General features: G+C 40.8%; 1 protein-coding gene across 2 annotated transcripts in view; it reads left to right on the forward strand.

Annotated features, from left to right (window-relative positions):
* The window catches only part of LOC104588646 (tRNA ligase 1-like), a 161227-nt gene that overhangs the window by 102924 nt on the left and 39007 nt on the right, over positions 1 to 19296 (forward strand). For both annotated transcript variants that reach the window (XR_002022202.2, XM_010246663.3), the window contains exons 15-18: positions 10245 to 10324; positions 10642 to 10707; positions 11147 to 11436; positions 12364 to 12471. Coding sequence is in view for 1 of the 2 variants with exons in the window: in XM_010246663.3 (XP_010244965.1) it covers positions 10245 to 10324; positions 10642 to 10707; positions 11147 to 11436; positions 12364 to 12471 (544 nt within the window). In the remaining variant the exon portion in view is untranslated. The remainder of the gene's footprint in view (positions 1 to 10244; positions 10325 to 10641; positions 10708 to 11146; positions 11437 to 12363; positions 12472 to 19296) is intronic.

Below are 19296 nucleotides of genomic sequence, written 5' to 3' on the forward strand. Positions count from 1 at the left end.
CTAAAGGTGGAAAGGAAATAAATAGGGAGGTTTGCCAGAGTGGCTCTAATCAAGGTTATCCTTCCACCAAGAGAGATGTAATTCCTCTTCCATATTGCTAGCTTCCTAGCAAATCTTTCAATGACTAGTTCCCAAAAACCTTTTGACCTATTGCCTCCTAAAGGTAACCCCAAGTAGCTCATTGGCTAACTTCTAATCTCGCACCCCAAAATCTTTGCGAATCTATGTAGTTCCCCTTCCTCCAGATTGACCCCTACAATGCCTGTTTTAGAGCAATTTATCCTTAAACCTGTCACCCCCACAAAGTTATCCAATAGCAATTTTAGGTTTACCACTCCCTCCTCATTACCACCTTTACAAAAGAATATTGTGTCATCCGCAAATTGAAGATGGGTAACGACCACTTGATTTCTACCTATCCTCCACCCTCTAAACAGTCCTTGGGAATTAGCTTTCGCCACCATTCTGCTTAACACCTCAGCCACTACAATGAAGAGAAAAGGGGATAAAGGGTCTCCTTGCCTAATTCCTCTCTCAGACGAAAAGAAATCCTTTGCTACATTAATAAGTATTGAGTAATGGACAGAACTTAAGCATCCTCTAATCCAAGATCTCCATTTGGTTCCAAAGCCCATCCTTTCTAGCATTTGAAGAACTTCCCAGTTAACCATATCATAGGCTTTCTCTAGGTCCACTTTACACACCAACCCTTTTCCTTCACCCCTTCTTTTTTCTGCAACACACTCATTGGCTATTAGAATTTGATCCACAATCTGCCTTCCTTTCACAAAGGCACCTCGGAAAGGTGAGATGATCGATGGTATCACTTTCTTGATCATTTCTGAGAACCTTTGCAATAATTTTATATACACTCCCAATAAGACTGATTGGCCTATAATCTTTATGGGTTTTGGCCTCTCACCTCTTCGGGATTAGAGTGATAAAAGTAGCATTCACCCCTCGAGGCACCTCTCCTTTGAGAAAGAACTCATTAAATACTTCCAGAATATCAGTTTTCATCCAATCCCAGCATTCTTGATTGAAGGCCATTGAAAATCCATCCGGCCCGGGGGCATTTGATCTTTCCATGGAGAAGATTGCATCCTTGATTTTCTTCCAAAGTAAAATTCCTTTCCAAAAACAAGGATTGCTCTTCTGAGATCCTATCCCCTTCCATTTTTGGTAGCTCTGTTGTCACCCCGCTTGAACCTGTGAAAATTTCCTTGAAATGGTTTACAAAAATCCTTATGATCTCCTCGTTCTCTCTTACTTCCTGACCCCCCTCCACACTAAAGATTAAGTTTTTCTTTCTTCTTCCATTTGCAACTACATGGAAAAACCTAGTGTTACTATCTCCTTCAACCTAGTTTTTCTTTCTTCCAATTCTTGCTTGATTTTCCATCTTTTCTCTCTTCTTCCGATAGCCTCTTTCTTGTCTAACTCCTCAATCTTCCTCACTATATTATCTTTTATTTCCTCTACCCTCCCAAAATGCTCTTTATTCCACTCTTTTATTTTCCCTTTTATCCTCTTTAATTTCCATGCAAAGCTTAACATTTTGATACTCCCCAAAGGTCTGAGTTCCTACCACCATTCCTTCAATCTGGTTTTAAATAAGTGATCCTCAAACCACATATTTTCAAACCTGAATGGAGTAGGGCCTTCTCTTGGACTTTCCTTCTCACTGGAAATGGGGCAATGGTCTGAAGTAACCCTAGGTAGCCCTTTCACTACTATTGAGCCCCACAATTCTTCCCAGTTGGGAGTAATGAGAAACCTATCCAGTTTGGAACAGGTTGGGGGGGATTGAAAATTTGACCAAGTATAGTCCACCCTTAGCATCGGAGGTTCACTCAATTCAAGGGAATCAATTAAGTTATTAAACTTTCTGTTGGAAAACGTGGGGTTACTGGTGCAGATCTATATTTGGTAGTTGTGTAAAAATAGAATTGCATATATTCCTAGGATTGTGGAAGGATTGATTTAGAAAGTTTTTCTTTCTATTCTTGTACTTTCTATTTTCCTTTCTTTCTATTTTTTTTCTTCTTTCTATTTATTGCAACAGCTTATTGTATAAATATGCCGATAGGCAATAGAATAAATACATCAGTATTCTACCATTCCAAAACATGGTATCAGAGCTCTAGGTTTGTCAACCTTGAGTTTTTTTTTTCGGCCTTCATTGCCAGTTTTTTGTGTTTTTCTCTTCTGGCCTTCAGTGTTGATCTGTAACCAGAAGTGTTCCTTTATTCTCCTTTATTCCGGCCAGTTCTTCCATCCTTTATTCTCCTTTCCTGCTGGCCTTATTTTTCCTCCATTAACAATGTCCGACATGACTGCAACAAGTGCTCCCGTCCAAACCGATGAAGGAGCAACAAATTCTCATCCTCACACTGGTGATTTGCAGAATATTCGGGCAACATATAGACTGAATGGCCAAAACTACTTGAAGTGGTCACAACTAGTGCATACCTATTTGAAGGGAAAAGGAAAAATTAGTCACCTTCTTGGAACAGGGCCAAAGTTGGGCGAGCCAAATTTTGATGCTTGGGACGAAGAGGACTCCATGATTATGTCATGGTTGTGGAGTTCAATGACACCCGAGATCAGTGATACTTGTATGTTTCTTCCCTCTGCAAAGGCTATTTGGGATGTTGTCCGACAAACCTATTCCAAAGCCCATGACGCTGCTCATGTCTATGAGGTCAAAGTGAAGACAGTGGCGGCCAAACAAGGGAGCAGAAGTGTTACAGAGTATGCAAATCTGTTGCAAAATTTATGGCATGAGCTTGATCATTATCGGGTTCTTGAGACAAAGTGCCCTGATGATGCTGTGATCTTGAAGAATTTTATTGAAAGAGATAGGGTGTATGATTTTTTGGTCAAACTGTGCTGAATTTGATCAGGTCCAAATACAAATTCTTGGCAAAGAAGAAGTGCCTCCATTGAATGAAGTCATAGCCCTTGTTAGAGCTGAGGAAAGCCGCCGTGGAATCATGCTTGAGCCTAAAGATCCCGAAGGCTCAGCCATGGTGGCAAGGGGAGGAAGTTACAGTGGTTCAAAGGGTGAGAACAATCACAACTTGGCTCGTGACACAACTACCTGTGACTCTAACGATAACCTCTGGTGCACCTATTGCAAGAAGCCCAGACACACAAAAGATCGGTGCTAGAAACTTCATGGAAACCTCCCACATCCAGCAAGGAATGGGGAAATCGAGGAGTTTCAAGAGGAGTTCAACAGGCCCATAATGTCTCCACAACCCCGCAGCAAGAACACTTAAGTCAGGGACCATTTAATGATGAAGAAATTGAAAGGCTAAGGAGCTTCCTGAAATCCTTGAAACCAGGAAGTGGTTCTACCTCTCTTGCTCTCTCAGGTGAGTCTTTATCTCTAGGATTACATGCCGCGGCTAGTGTTTTTCCACGGATTCTTGATTCTGGAGCTACTGACCGCATGACACCCTCTTCACTACATTTTCTCACCTATACACCCTGTCCTAGTAATAGAAAAATTTCTGTTGTTGATGGTTCTTTCACCACAGTGGCAGGGATTGGGAATATTCAAATTACTCCATCCCTATTGCTTAAAAATGTGCTTCATGTTCCTAAGTTGTCCACTAGCCTTATCTCTATACATAAACTCACCCAGGATGTGAACTACAATGTTATGTTCTTTCCTTCTTACTGTGTATTTCAGGACTAGGTTTCGGGGAAGAAGATTGGACTTGCTAAGGAAAGGGATGGACTCTACTACCTTGAAACAACCAACAAACCATCTCACACTGTTATGCATGTCACACACGAGTCATTCTTATCTACCTCCAATAAAGATTTAATTTGGTGTCATCACTTCCGTTTCGATCATCCTTCATTTCCTGTTTTAAAAACAATGCTTCCTTCCTTGTTTAAAGGAATTGATGTTGAAACCTTTCATTGTGATGTTTGTGAACTTGCTAAGCACAAAAGGGTTTCTTTCCCAATCAGCAATAAAAGATCTTCAACTCCTTTTTATTTGATTCATTCGGATATATGGGGCCCTTCTCAAATTCCCAACATTATTGGTTCTAGATGGTTTGTCACCTTTATTAACGATAAGCACAAAAGGGTTTCTTTCCCAATCAGCAATAAAAGATCTTCAACTCCTTTTTATTTGATTCATTCGGATATATGGGGCCCTTCTCAAATTCCCAACATTATTGGTTCTAGATGGTTTGTCACCTTTATTAACGATTGCACTAGGGTCACATGGATCTTTCTTCTTAAGTCTAAATCTGATGTGGGTACCATTCTTCCCAACTTTCATAACATGGTCCAAACTCAGTTTGGTGTGAGAATTAAAAGGTTTCGATCTGATAACGCTACAGATTATTTTAATCAGAATTTGTCCCCATTTTTTCAAAAAGAAGGCATTGTGCATGAATCCTTCTGTATTAACACTCCCCAACAGAATGGGATAGCTGAGAGGAAAAATGGCCATCTTTTGCAAACCACCCGAGCCTTTCTCTTTCAAAACTGGGTGCCAAAACAATATTGGGGGGAAGCTGTCCTTACTGCTGCATACACCATAAATAGACTACCATCTAAAGTTCTTGTTAACCGAAGCCCAATACAAGTCCTTTCTCAATTCTACCCTGATATTCGAACCTCAAATAATCTCACACCAAGAATTTTTGGCTGCACTGCCTTTGTTCATGTCCATAATAAGGGAAAATTGGATCAACGAGCAATCAGGTGTGTCTTCTTGGGATATTCCCCAACTCATAAAGGTTATAAATGTTATCATCCAACCACCAGAAAATTCTACACCTCCATCGATGTCACATTTGAGGAGGGACAATCCTTTTTCACTCAACCTTATCTTCAGGGGGAGCTCTCATTAATGGAAGATAAGGCCTCGGATCTACTCTCCTTAGATGTATTACCCTCCTCACAGTCTCCAACCGTCAAGAGTCACATCCCTCTGAGTCACAATCCTTTGAGCCCCACATTCCCGAGTCTCAACAAGAGTCAAACAACCCGACCATTGAACCAAATTCAGACACTGTTAACCCCACCAATGATGTGCATGATGATGTGAGATATATGCAGGTTTACTCTAGGAGAAGAAATCCAGATCCTCAACTTGTGCAAGTCCAAGATTCAACTCCTAATCCTAGAACTAAGGGATATGCAGAACTTGAACCTGCACCTTCACAGTCTGAGTATGACCTACCTATTGCATTGAGAAAAGGAACTAGAGAATGTACCAAACGTCCATTGTACCCTTTAGCCAAATCAGTGTTGTTCCAAAGATTCTCTAAATCCCATAAAAGTTTTCTAGCCAGCCTTAACACCATTCCAATTCCTAATACTCTAGCCAAGGCACTTTCTAATAAGGAGTGGAGAAAAGCCATGAGAGTGGAAATGGAGGCATTAGAAAAGAACAACACATGGGAAGTTGTGGATCTACCAAGAAACAAGAAGACCATAGGTTGTAAATGGGTGGTCACAATTAAGTACAAATCTGATGGGTCGTTAGAAAGGTACAAAGCAGGACTTGTAGCCAAGGGATATACACAGACTTATGGGGTAGATTATCAAGAAACTTTTGCCCCAGTAGCTAAAATGAATACAGTAAGGGTGTTGTTGTCTTTGGCTGCTAACTATAATTGGGATTTGCAACAGTTTGATGTAAAGAATGCATTTCTCCATGGTGATCTAGAAGAGGAGATATACATGGACATTCCACCGGGTTTTGGAGAAGGCATTAAGGGGAACAAAGTTTGTAGGTTGAAGAAAGCACTATACGGCCTCAAACAATCACCGAGAGCATGGTTTGGAAGGTTTACAAAGGTGATGCTTAGTACAGGTTACAAGCAAAGTCAAGGTGACCACACATTGTTTATCAAACACACAGCCTCAGGGGGAGTTATTGCACTATTAGTCTATGTGGACGATATAATCGTTACTGTTAATGATAAAAAGGAGAAGGAAGCATTGAAAAACTGCCTTTCCAGAGAATTTGAGATAAAAGACTTGGGGAGACTAAAGTTTTTTCTCGGAATTGAAGTTGCACATTCTAAACAAGGCATTTTTATCTCTCAACAAAAGTATGTTGTTGATCTTTTGAGAGAAACAAGAAATATGGCATGTAAACCAGCTTCCATGCCTATAGATCCCAATCATAAACTTGGAGAAGCCAGCGAGAATGCAAGTGTAGACAAGGAGATGTTCCAAAGATTGGTTGGAAAACTCATTTATCTTGCACATAAACGGCCAGATATTGCATACATTGTAAGTGTAATAAGTCAGTTTATGCATAATCCTAAAGAAGTTCATCTGCAGGCTGCTCATCGAATTCTGCACTATTTGAAAGCCAATCCAGGAAAAGGAATTTTATTCAGAAGAAATGGGGGACTGGCTCTTGAAGCATATACAGATGTCGGTTATGCAGGATCTCCAGTAGATAGACGGTCCACTTCTGGTTACTGTACCTTCTTGGGAGGAAACTTAGTCACTTGGAGGAGTAAGAAGCAAAATGTAGTGGCTTGGTCAAGTGCAGAGGCAGAATTCAGGGCTATGGCACAAGGAGTGTGTGAATTATTCTGGTTGAAGATAATTTTAGAAGACCTGAAGATTCCACGAGAAGAGCCTATGAAACTGTATTGTGATAACAAGTCAGCCATCAATATTGCTCACAATCCTGTTCAACATGACAGGATGAAGCACATTGAAATTGACCGACACTTTATAAAAGAGAAACTGGACAGCAAGTTGATTTGCACTCCCTATGTGTCTACAAAAGGACAACTGGCCGATGTACTTACTAAAGGGTTCAATAATACAGACTTTCGAAGAATTATAGCCTAGCTGGGAATGGAGGATCTCTATTCACCAACTTGAGGGGGAGTGTTGGAAAACGTGGGGTTACTGGTGCAGATCTATATTTGGTAGTTGTGTAAAAATAGAATTGTATATATTCCTAGGATTGTGGATGGACTGATTTAGAAAGTTTTTCTTTCTATTTCTTTCTTTTTTATTCTTGTACTTTCTATTTTTCTACTATCTATTTTCTTTTCTTTCTATTTATTGCAGCAGCTTACTGTATAAATATGCCGATTGGCAATAGAATGAAATACATCAGTATTCTATCATTCCAAAACACTTTCTCATGCTGGTAGTGAGTCCTTGGTTCGGATTGTTTGTTTCTCCCGAAAATCTGATGACATTGAAATCACCTCCCACACACCATGGTCCCTCCCAGATTCCGCTAGTAGCACATAATTCCTCCCAAAAAGCCTCCCTGTCTCTATAGGAGTTAGGACCATATACATTTGTTACCACCCATTCATTCCCATCCAAAAGTCTTCTAATTTTTAGGGAGACTGAATATCTACCAATTAATTCCTCCACACATTCCATTTCCTCATTTCTCCAAATAGTCAAAATCCCTCCTGAGGCTCCCCATGATGGGGCATATGACCAGCTTTGACCCCTGGCTCCCCAAATACTTCTTATCCACCTTCTATTTATCTCTGAAAGTTTGGTTTCTTGAATCAATAACATATCTGGTCTTTCTTTTCTGAAAGTATTCCTGATTATCCCCCTCTTTTTGGCACTTCCTAGGCCTCTTACATTCCGGCTAACTATTTTCATTTCGACCTGTTTGTGACCCCTTATCATTGGCTGCCTAATATTCCCCTCTTTTCCTTTTTAGGTTCCCCTCCTCCTTCTCATAATTTATTCCACACTTAAGTTTCTCTAACTCGCTTCACTTTCTTCTTTGCTTTCCTTTTTTCCTCAAGTATACCTTACTTCCTTCATTCTTCCTTCCCACTCTTCTCTTTCCCTTTGCCTCTTTTTTCTCCTCCTGATTCAACCTCCTAGCACCCACAGGGTGGTTTACTCTATTTTCATTACTCTCCATCACTAGGGTCGGGTCAAATAGGCTTTCCAGAATTAAGGACCAAATTCTAGCTCCCTCTTGTTCTAGACTATTGTCTGATAGGTTCTCAGAATCTTGGGCTGTGGCACTTTTCATTGAGAGATTCCTGAGAGGAGTGGCATTGGCTGTACCTGCGCAGACACATGATAATAATTTAGAGGGATCTAAACAAGGACTCACAAGCTGAAAAGGTAAGCACGAAGAAGAGGGGTTAGGGACTCCATGTGTCAGCAATCCCGAGTCCTTCCCTTTATCAATACCCACTGGTTCGGTAACCTTGGCAGGCAACTCTGATATAAAATTACTGTTTTGTTCCTCCTGTGCTTCTTTGTCTGGGTTAGTAACAAGATCTGACATTCCTTTATTAATATCTTGTCGCTGTGCCTCCCCTGGGAATTCTCCATTTTCTCTTCTAACTGAAACTGGGTTCACCACTAAGATTGGGGCAGGACTATCACCGTATTCTTCTCTTGGAGCCACGCTGGCACAGGTAGAGGGGTCTTCGAACAATAACTCTGTTCCCAGTTTTTCGTCATCCCACAAGATACACGTTTTAGCAGTGTTGACACTTCTGATACTAAAAGAAGCTCTGATTGATACATCTTTTCTTGCCTTGGGTCTACCCAGTCGCTTTCCTCTTCAGATTCGTCACTCTCGTGCCTATTAAATTTCGGATTGAGCTTATCTGGAGATGTAGAGTTGCTCGTCTGCACTGGCATCCATCCCCATGTGGCGGTACCACTTTTTTTGGCGTCCCCATGAGCTTTAGAGGCATCTCTGCAACTCTGCGTCAAACTCAAGGCGGGGGACGAGCAACAGGGATCGAAAAAGACGATGATAGACCCCTGCAACTGTCCACCAACCTTTGGGCTGACCCACACATCTGAGCCCTTGGTTCGCTCGGTTCACCCATTGGTTTGACTACTGATGCGTGTTTAAAGTTAAATGACGTTTTACTGCCTCTTCCAGCTGTCACCTCTGCAAAAGATCTTTGACAGGCCACGCGTGCGTTAATAGACAGTTCGTATTTAACCTCTTCATTAATGCACCAATTTCGAACTTTCGAATATGATGACCGTTCAACTTCCTTTCTTTTGAGCTGTCAATCTTCTTTATTTCTTCTTCCCTTTCTTTGACCCTTGCCACGTCATCATCTTCTACCTCCCACAAGTTTCTCCACAATCTCTCCTCCACTGATGACAGCAACCAAACCACAATCTGAGTTTCGCCTATTTCCATCTCCACTGTTCTTGGGACTTCTTCCACTTTAGCCATCCTTTGGTCAATTTGGGAAGAGAGAAACAATAGGATCTTCCAAGGGCACTAGAAGTCCAAGGAAGCAATTGTTGAGGTTATTACCATCAAGGTTATGCATTGGCTGAAAATGCAACATCTCTTCAAGGACTTCTCCTCAGCTGATTTAATTAGAAATTGGAGTGCTATGGCTGTATCCTCTCCCTCCTCCCCTGTGGTTCAAGAAAGTTGGTTACCACCGCCTCAATTCAGAGTGAAGTTAAACTTTGATGGAAGCTCTTTGGGTAGTTCAGGTCAGTTGGGAGTTGGGGGTGTGTTCAGAAATGAGGAAGGAAAAGTCTTGGCCCTTAAGGGCAGAAGTCATGGCCTTACTCCAAAGCCTGAGATTGGCGAAACAATGGCAAATGCAGCATTTAGAAGTGAAAGGAGACTCCAAGCTGGTAATAGGGTGGATGCAATCTGGAAACTTGGGAGTTTGGCCACTTGGCCTCTAAGAGAGATTATTAGCTTAGCAAGGGAGATTGGGGTGCAATTTAAATGGGTAAGAAGGTCAGCAAATGGAATGGATGATACTTTAGCTAAGCAAGGAGTTACTAAGGAGGCTTTGTTTTGGGCTTGTTTGTAAGGTTTTGTTCTGATGTTTTATCCATCCTGTGGGTGGTAAGTCTGTAATTCTGTAATTTTATTTCAAATTGTCAATGAAAGTTACCATTTCCTATAAAAAACAGACGTCGAAAGAGGAAATGAGGCATAGATGGAATTTAAAATATGAACTTGATACAATTCTATGAAGGGAGGAAATAAAATGCAGATAAAAGTCTAGAAGCAAATGGGTAAAGGAGTGTAAGCAATAATCCAAGTCTTTGACTTATCTTAACTGAACGACCAACAAACACATTCAAATCTTCTACTTGCATTTATGTGGATGAAATAGGATCTAAGCCTTGTTTTTCCTATATGGAAATGTAATATTGCTACTATTAGATGGATATGTATATTCGTGTGCTATGTGAGAACATATTTCACACTCTGGTGGTTGGCTTCTGTTGTCTATAATGCACAGTTACGAACTTTCTTGATACGCAATGGCTTATCCATTCTCTTCAAAGAAGGTCCATCTGCTTACAAAGCATACTACTTGAGGTGAGTATAATTCTTTTACCAAACTGTTATAGAATGCAATTAATTAGAGGGTTGAGTAATGACAGTATTGTGTGCATTATGTAATTACTTTAGGCTGTGAATTTAGAAATTGTCTTTTGAACTCAAGATAAGGGTTCTTCAGATTGGCAATATAAAAGTCACTTGAACATAGCCATACCTTGATATAGTCATTTCTCTAATCTTTGCAGTTGAGCTCTTGCCTTTTATGATTCACTGCAGTCTAATCTACAACCATCATACTAATAATTTCCACTTTTAAATTACCTAATATATGATTGGCATCTCAACATTGATAGGCAAATGAAAACATGGAACACATCAGCTGCAAAGCAGAGGGAACTCAGCAAGATGCTAGACGAATGGTATTGTTAGTCTTACTTTGGATTTTTTCTGTTTTATATCTTACACTTTCATTATCTTCTTTTTTCATTATGTTATTGATGATGATGGGGACTGGATTTCTATTCAGTTTTGATGTTCAAAGGAGTTTTCGTATTCCTTTCTGCACCCTTGATTCAGAGAAAAGTTTTCAGCTCCAAAAGACCTTACCATGTGAAATTATATTAAAAAAATAAAACTATTGATGGTTACCATATATTGGGAAACTCCTATATGGGGTATAAGGTTGACATGGAGTTCAGTTGAACATGTGGCCAATCCTGTAGGTCTCCCATCTAATGGATGATATGGATTGGCCACAGGATCTGATCATATGGCATAAATAGGTCATGTCAGGTAGAGAAGCTCCCTTATCAATAAAAAAAAAGTAATATGCCAGTTGGATATTTTTTTCATCAATAGGGCTGTGTACATAAGGAGGAAATGTGGGAACAAACAACTGTCATCATCCATTTATCTTAGTGAAGCTGAGCCTTTCCTGGAGCAGTATGCAAAGCGCAGTCCAGAGAATCAAGCTCTGATAGGATCTGCTGGAAACTTAATAAGAGCTGAAGATTTTCTGGCCATTGTTGAAGGAGGCAGGGATGAAGAGGGTGACCTTGAGACAGAGCGGGAAGTATCACCTTCAAGTCAGAGTCCGACAGTGAAGGACATAGTTCCAAAAAGTGAGGGTCTGATTGTATTCTTTCCAGGTAAAACTCTCCTGATGGGCTCAAGCTAGATTATATTTTCCTGTATCTATTTCGTGTGTATCATTACTAAACCTGTAACTTTCATTGGCTTGGGTGTGTACTAGCTTCAACAAGTATTTATCAAGGTTGGAAATGCACATAGATATTAAAATTCTTCTCTTACCCAAATACAAATATACAATTAGGGCATACATGCAAATTATAAGATAGTAGCTGATTTTTTTTTTTTTTGAGAAGGATAATAATTTAGTTGTTCTCTCCTTTTGGATGATATCTTATCATTTTCCTTTTATTCTTCAAAAAAAATGAAAAAAGCTTATAAAGGGAAATGCAAAAAGGTACAATTGAAATAAACTTTATCCTTAGAAAGATGCATTTGGTGAAGTTAGGACATTTATAACTATTAGGGTCTGCTAGAGAAGCTTGGTTTAACTTTTATAGGCATCTACAAAAGTGGTTGGTCACACTGACATGAGGCCACTTGCCAAAGTATGTTTTGGCATTATATAGGACTAGTGTAAGGAAAGTGCCATGCACTTGTGCAAGTAAAGATAAAAAAAGGCAAAAAGTTAAAAAAAAAATGACTAGACAGATTTTGAAATTTTGCTTTACTTTTTTTAAAATACCTTAACCTTATATGATATGATGCTATAGTTTGATTTAACTTTTATTGCCTGCACGGAGACCAAGGCAAGTATCTGCATTATACAGTAGATTTGTATTTTTTGCTTTGCTATTCTATTTTTGTTTGTCTAGCAATTTTTGCCTCTTGATAACTTCTTTCCTTGGTTCTCTATCCTAAGAGCTCCTAATATCTTAATCTTAAAGAAAAAAGTATTCAATGACAAATTTGATTACTTTAAACATCTCTTGCTTGGAAAGTTTTGCCTCCACGCTGATAACCATCTTAATTCATTCCCACTTCAGGTATACCAGGTTGTGCTAAGTCTGCATTGTGCAAGGAAATTCTAAGTTCTCCAGGTGGACTTGGGGATGAACGACCTGTAAATAGCCTCATGGGTGACCTAATCAAAGGTTTGTGGTATGGATATTTGTTGTCATAATAAATAGTTTGCTTTCTGAATCAGCTTGTGGAATAAGAATCAGGACTGGAGTATGGAAACACTTAGTTTTAGCCAATGAAATGACCTGTTCTTGCAGTTTTCTGTTTGTCACATGATTATCAGTCAGGGATAATATATTCTGGTCCATTTAGATATCTAATTTGAATAATAGATATTAACTCATGTTTTCATTCATTACCATGTGCCTTTGTATTAAAGCAATTTGACAATTGAATCAAATAGTTACCACTTAATTACTTATAAGCAATCTGCTTATTCACTGCAGCTGAGAATCTGTGACACCATGGCAGAAGGTAAAGTTTGACCAAAAATGTTTTTCTGGTTGGTAACTAAAACTAACATTAGATGATAATGGAAGGTGTGGGAAGAGAGAAATGGCTGAGTCTTCAGTGATAAAGAAAGGAGTGAGGAGGCAGTGTGAGAGTGTATCTTAAATAGAGCTATACTTTGGATTAAAGCCTCAAGCCTGTTCTCAGAGATATCTTTTGATGACTTGTGGAGAAACTGGGGAGCTGTAGCTAGAAGTTCTCAGATTTCTCTTTCGAGGAACAAACCAGTGGTAGCTTGGGAACCTCCTGATGAAGGCTTTATCAAGTTGAACTTTGGTGGTGGCAGTCTAGGGAACCCAGGTCCGTATGACATAGGAGTTTTCAGGAATAATGGACATATTGTTGCTGTTTTCTCAGGCCAGTTGGAATAGGGGACTTGGTTTTTGTGGAGTTCCAAGCAGCATTGTTTTAAAAGGCTTAAGCCTTGAAGCGTGAGGTGTATGCACACAGATTATGTATAATTTAAAATGAGGTGCAAGCTTCAAGCCTCAAGGTGTGAGGCGTAGCCTGAGGTGTAAAAAGGCATAAGCCGCAAATATCAATGATTAATTAGTGATTTAATGCAAAAAAAATGTTTTTTGTATAATTTAAAACATATAGGAAAAACACTTCAATAATTATGGACCAAATAAAAAAGTAAAAATGGAAAACTAATAAGGCAAATCAAATTATGTTAATTTTTCTTAGTGTTTTAAGGTAGTTCAATACAAAAGGGACTAATCAAGTTCTTAGTTTTGAATAAATCAAGTGAGATTTTTCTTATTATTCTAAATGTAATGTCCGAAGTTTGTTATTTTTTCTCATTTCTTCTCCTAATTGGTTTTTCTTAATAATAATAATAATAATATGATTATTATTCTTATTTACATAGATCAATGATTAGTTATTGTTTTCTTTCTTGGAGAGAGAGAGAGGAGAGAAGAGAGAGAAGAGAAGGGAGAGAGATCCGACTGAGAGTCAAAAACTATAGCTGGCAGCGCCCAGCTTCTTATTTATATTAACTTAACGTAAAATAGGTAGGAGGTTACAAATATGCCCCGGGCGGCACTCCCTAATAACGAACAAATAAAAAAGAAGGAACTAGCTGGCAGCATCTTAGGCTGATAGCATACTAACAACAACTATAAAAAACAAATAAATAACCCTAACAACACTCCCCCTCAAGTAGGGATGAATAATGCCCAGCTTATCACATGACTATTGTGCCGTGAGTGTGGAAGTCCTTTTGTGAGGACTATTGTCTGATAGGTTCTCAGAATCTTGGGCTGTGGCACTTTTCATTGAGAGATTCCTGAGAGGAGTGGCATTGGCTGTACCTGCGCAGACACATCATAATAATTTAGAGGGATCTAAACAAGGACTCACAAGCTGAAAAGATAAGCACGAAGAAGAGGGGTTAGGGACTCCATGTGTCAGCAATCCCGAGTCCTTCCCTTTATCAATACCCACTGGTTCGGTAACCTTGGCAGGCAACTCTGATATAAAATTACTGTTTTGTTCCTCCTGTGCTTCTTTGTCTGGGTTAGTAACAAGATCTGACATTCCTTTATTAATATCTTGTCACTGTGCCTCCCCTGGGAATTCTCCATCTTCTCTTCTAACTGAAACTGGGTTCACCACTAAGATTGGGGCAGGACTATCACCGTATTCTTCTCTTGGAGCCACGCTGGCACAGGTAGAGGGGTCTTCGAACAATAACTCTGTTCCCAGTTTTTCGTCGTCCCACAAGATACACGTTTTAGCAGTGTTGACACTTCTGATACTAAAAGAAGCTCTGATTGATACATCTTTTCTTGCCTTGGGTCTTCCCAGTCGCTTTCCTCTTCAGATTCGTCGCTCTCGTGCCTATTAAATTTCGGATTGGGCTTATCTGGAGATGTAGAGTTGCTCGTCTGCACTGGCATCCATCCCCATGTGGCGGTACCACTTTTTTTGGCGTCCCCATGAGCTTTAGAGGCATCTCTGCAACTCTGCGTCAAACTCAAGGCGGGGGGACGAGCAACAGGGATTGAAAAAGACGATGATAGACCCCTGCAACTGTCCACCAACCTTTGGGCTGACCCACACATCTGAGTGTGGAAGTCCTTTTGTGAGGACATCAGCAAGTTGTTCCTTAGAGTTGACATAAGGGGTCAGATTTCCCCTTTCTCCAATTTTTCCCTTATGAAGTGTTTGTCCACTTCAATGTGCTTGGTCCTCTCATGTAGGATAGGATTGTTGGCGATGTTTATGGCTGCCTTGTTGTCACAGTAAAGAGACATAGGATTATGAACAACAACTCCAAGATCCCCTAGAAGGTTCTTTAGCTAGAGAACTTCAGCCATCCCATGTGTCATAGCTCTATACTCCGCATCAACACTTGACCTTGCTACCACACTTTGTTTCTTGCTTTTCTATGTCACTAGGTTTCCTCCCACAAATGTGCAATACCCACTTGTGGACTTTCTATCATCCACAACACCTGCCCAATCCGCATCTGTAAAGACTTCCACCTTTAGATGATTATGTTTATTGAACAGTAGACCTATTCCTGGATACTTTTTTAAGTATCTAAGAACTCTCTCTATTGCCTCCATGTGTGGTTTCTGTTAGAATATTAGAGTTATGTTCGGCTGATAAGAGTTCTTATTAGCCCATTCTTATGTTTAACTTATCTTGTAACTGGGCTTGTGTTAATGGGCCTAATCCTGTTTAATGTTTAAGTCATCTGGGTGTCCCATCACTAATCAGGGGCATCCCAGTAATTTCTTGTACCTTGTACTATATTCATCTATAAATAAAGAACTGGTCGACTGGCTAGTACAGTTCGACATTCTCTTCTTTTCTGTCATTCTCTTTTCTTCCTTGCTACTTCGAGTATAGCACTTCAGATTACATGGTATCAGAGCATTAGCTCCTTCCTGGTTTCAGCAGGCGCACTCTCTTCTCTTGCTGTCTTTTCATCTTCTCTTTTCCTTTTCTGGGTTGCTGCAGTGAAGACCTAGGAGTGTAAGAGAGTAAAGCAAGTTCGAACCTAGGGTTTCTCTTGGTTGTAGGACTCAAGAGAAGTAAGACCCAGAAGTAGATGTCCTACTAGATTATCTCCAGCAAATAGTAGCTATTGGGCTACTAAGAGAGGTCTGTATAGGACAGACCTAGTTGAGGACTGTTTTCAGCAGTCCTAGCACTAGCCGAAAGAGGGAGAGCTTCCTCTACAGTTGCAGCTTCGTGCTCCAGCAAGACTTGCGCAGAACAAGTGGTAAAGACTTAGCCTTCTCTACAGTTGCAGCTTCGTGCCCCAGCAAGACTTGGGTAGAACTGTGGCAACTTCAGTTACAGATTCTCTTCAGGTCGGTTATCAGTCCTACTTTGTGAACTTCAGTTACTAGCACTGTGAACTGATTCAGTTACAGCCCTGTACTTGCTACTTCGGCCAGTCCTAAACAGCACTGCACAGTACCCGAACTGTGAACACTTCTACCAGCACGGTGAACACTGTGACCACTTCGGCCAGTCCTAAACAGAATCACCTACAGCACTGTGAACAACTCTTGGACTGAAGTCAAGATGTCCTCACTATCCGGTGAAGTTTCCTCTAGAGATAACAGACTTGTTACAAGGTCCTCAAACCTGGAAAACCCTAATCTGCACAGCTTGCAGATTACAAGTGTGCTGCTAGATGAGTATAACTTCAGAGAGTGGTCTGTCTCAGCAATGCTGTTCATTACCTCTCGTGACCTCACAGGCTATTTGGATGGAGACAAGAAACAACCAGAAATTGGCAGTCCTGAATACACCGTGTGGCGTAAGGAAAATGCCACAGTCATGTCTTGGTTGCTGGCCTCTATGACTCCTAGGGTGGCTAGAACTGTTCATCACTTCCCCACAGCTGCTAAAATTTGGGAGAAAGTATCTAAGACATATGGCCAGAAAAAGAACAATGCTAGAATTTACAGGCTGAACCAAGACATTGCAGCCCTAAGGCAAGGAGACATGTCCGTGGCAACCTACTTTGCAACACTGGAAGGCCTCTGGGAAGAGCTTGACCACCATTTGATTTTGGATTGGAAAATGCTAATGATAAGGGGAGGCACGATAAGCAGATTGAGGAGGGCAGAGCCTTCAAGTTTCTGGCGGGTCTTGACCCTGTATATGAAGGTATAAGGTCACAGATTCTAGGGAGAGATGAATTACCTGAGCTTCACCATGTCTACTACCTGGTGAGGAATGAAGAAGTAAGGAGAAAGGAGATGCAAATTGACTCCCAGACACAGTCAACAGAACAACCTGGAGAACATTCAGCCTTAGTCTCCACTAAGGGGAATAGATTTTCAGACAAGAAGTCCCTCAAGTGTACACATTGTGGTGGTGAGAAACACACAAAGGAGAAATGTTGGGTCCTGTACCCTCATCTGAAGCCAGCTGCTCTGAGAAAGGACAAAAGGCAACAGAAGGGCCACACAGCAAGTGGGAATCTTGCCACCGACAACAGTAGTGACAACTCACAGAGTATTCAGAAAGTGTCATCTTCCACCGCAAGGCAGGCTGCCAACTCCTCTGGACCAAGTACTTTGGGCTTCACAGCTAGTGAGGTAGAGGTTCTCAGTCGGGCATTAGCCCGTCTGAAGAACAATTCTTTAGCTTCCACCTCTCTTGCCAAATCAGGTACAGCCTCTGCATTTAGTGCATCTAGTTCCATTAATTCTACCTCTTGGGTGATTGATTCCGGAGCCACTGACCATATGACACATATGTCCTCCTTATTCTCCACATATCATTTGTTGTCTGGCCAGGATAAGATGAGAGTAGCTGATGGGTCCCTCTCCACCATCTCTGGAAAGGGGGTGGTTGACCTAAGCAAGGATCTCTCTCTTAAATCAGTCCTACATGTTCCTAGTCTTACCTCAAATCTGTTGTCTGTTTCAAAGCTTACAAAAAACTTGAACTGCAGTATAACTTTCTTTCCTTCTCATTGTGTCTTCCAGGACAGATTGACGAGGAGAACGATTGGGAGTGGTCATGAGTATGGGGGCCTCTACTACTTTGATGAAGATGTCAGCTCAGCCATGCAAGCTTCTACTACTAGTCTGGAGAGTGTGGAGTCAATAGCTAGGCTGCACTTGTGGCATGCTAGGCTAGGTCATTTGTCCTTTTCTTCCTTAACAATGTTGTTTCCCGAATTATGTAAGGGCATTTCGAGTCAGAGTTTAATTTGTGATGTGTGTCAAATGTCAAAACAATGTAGATCAATGTATCCAATTTCTAGTAATGAAATTCAAGCCCCTTTTGACTTGGTTCATTCTGATGTTTGGGGTCCTTCACCCATTGTTTCCATTGATGGCTTCCGTTACTTCATCAGTTTTATTGACCATTATTCTCGGTGCACTTGGATTTATCTGTTGAAAGGACGTGAAGAAGTTCCCGGGATAACTATGATGTTTTGCAAGATGGTTGAAACACAATTTGATAAAAAGATCAAGCAATTCCGTTCAGACAATGCAGCTGAATACTTTGAAAGATCCCTGAACTCATTCATGGAAGATGCAGGCATGTTACATCAATCATCGTGTGCTTACACCCCTCAGCAAAATGGGGTCGCTGAGCGCAAGAACAGACATCTATTGGAGACAGCTCGAGCCCTTCTTTTCCAGCACAATGTGCCCAAGCAATATTGGTCTCAAGCTGTTCTCACTGCATCATACCTAATAAATCGGATGCCATCTAAGGTACTGGGTATGAAGACCCCTTTCTCTGTTTTGTGTCCCACTCTTCCAAAATTTCCTCTTCCCCCGCGGGTTTTTGGTTGTACATGCTTCATACATGTGAAAGATCCAAAGAAGACCAAGCTGGATCCTAAGGCTACAAAGGGAATATTTTTGGGGTACTCTCCTACGCAGAAGGGGTATAAGTGTTATGATCCTGTCTCCAAGAAAAAATATGTCACCAGGGATGTAGTCTTTTTTGAGTTTCAACCCTATTTCGGGTCTTCTCAGAATCCTCTTCAGGGGGAGAGTAGTGGGTTGGAAGAGGATTCTCATTCTCCCTTCTTTTTTGTTCCCATTTCAGCACCTTCCACTACTACTAGCTATAGCATTCCGGGTCAACCTAGTGAGACTTCCACTGTGCCAGTTGCTTCTCCAGATTCGGCTGATACTTCTGAAGGTTCCAGTAAACAAGAGAAAGAGATACTTACATACAGTAGAAGGAAGAAGGCCCCTCAACCTCATGATTGCAACCAGTTGAACTCAGATCAATCTGTCTCTGCAATCCAAGGTAATTCTGATTCACTCAATTCAGATTTGGATCTTCCTATTGCTCTCCGTAAGCCTGTTCGTTCTTGTACCACTCGGCATCCCATAGCCGATTATGTTTTTTACTCACACTTATCCCCTGCCTATCATTCCTTTGTGTCTGCCCTTTCCTCTGTATGTGTCCCTTCCAGGTATTCAGAGGCGGCATCTGACCCA

Source organism: Nelumbo nucifera, chromosome 2 (genome assembly GCF_055504915.1).
Source record: "Nelumbo nucifera cultivar China Antique chromosome 2, China Antique-T2T, whole genome shotgun sequence".
Classification (NCBI taxonomy): domain Eukaryota; kingdom Viridiplantae; phylum Streptophyta; class Magnoliopsida; order Proteales; family Nelumbonaceae; genus Nelumbo; species Nelumbo nucifera.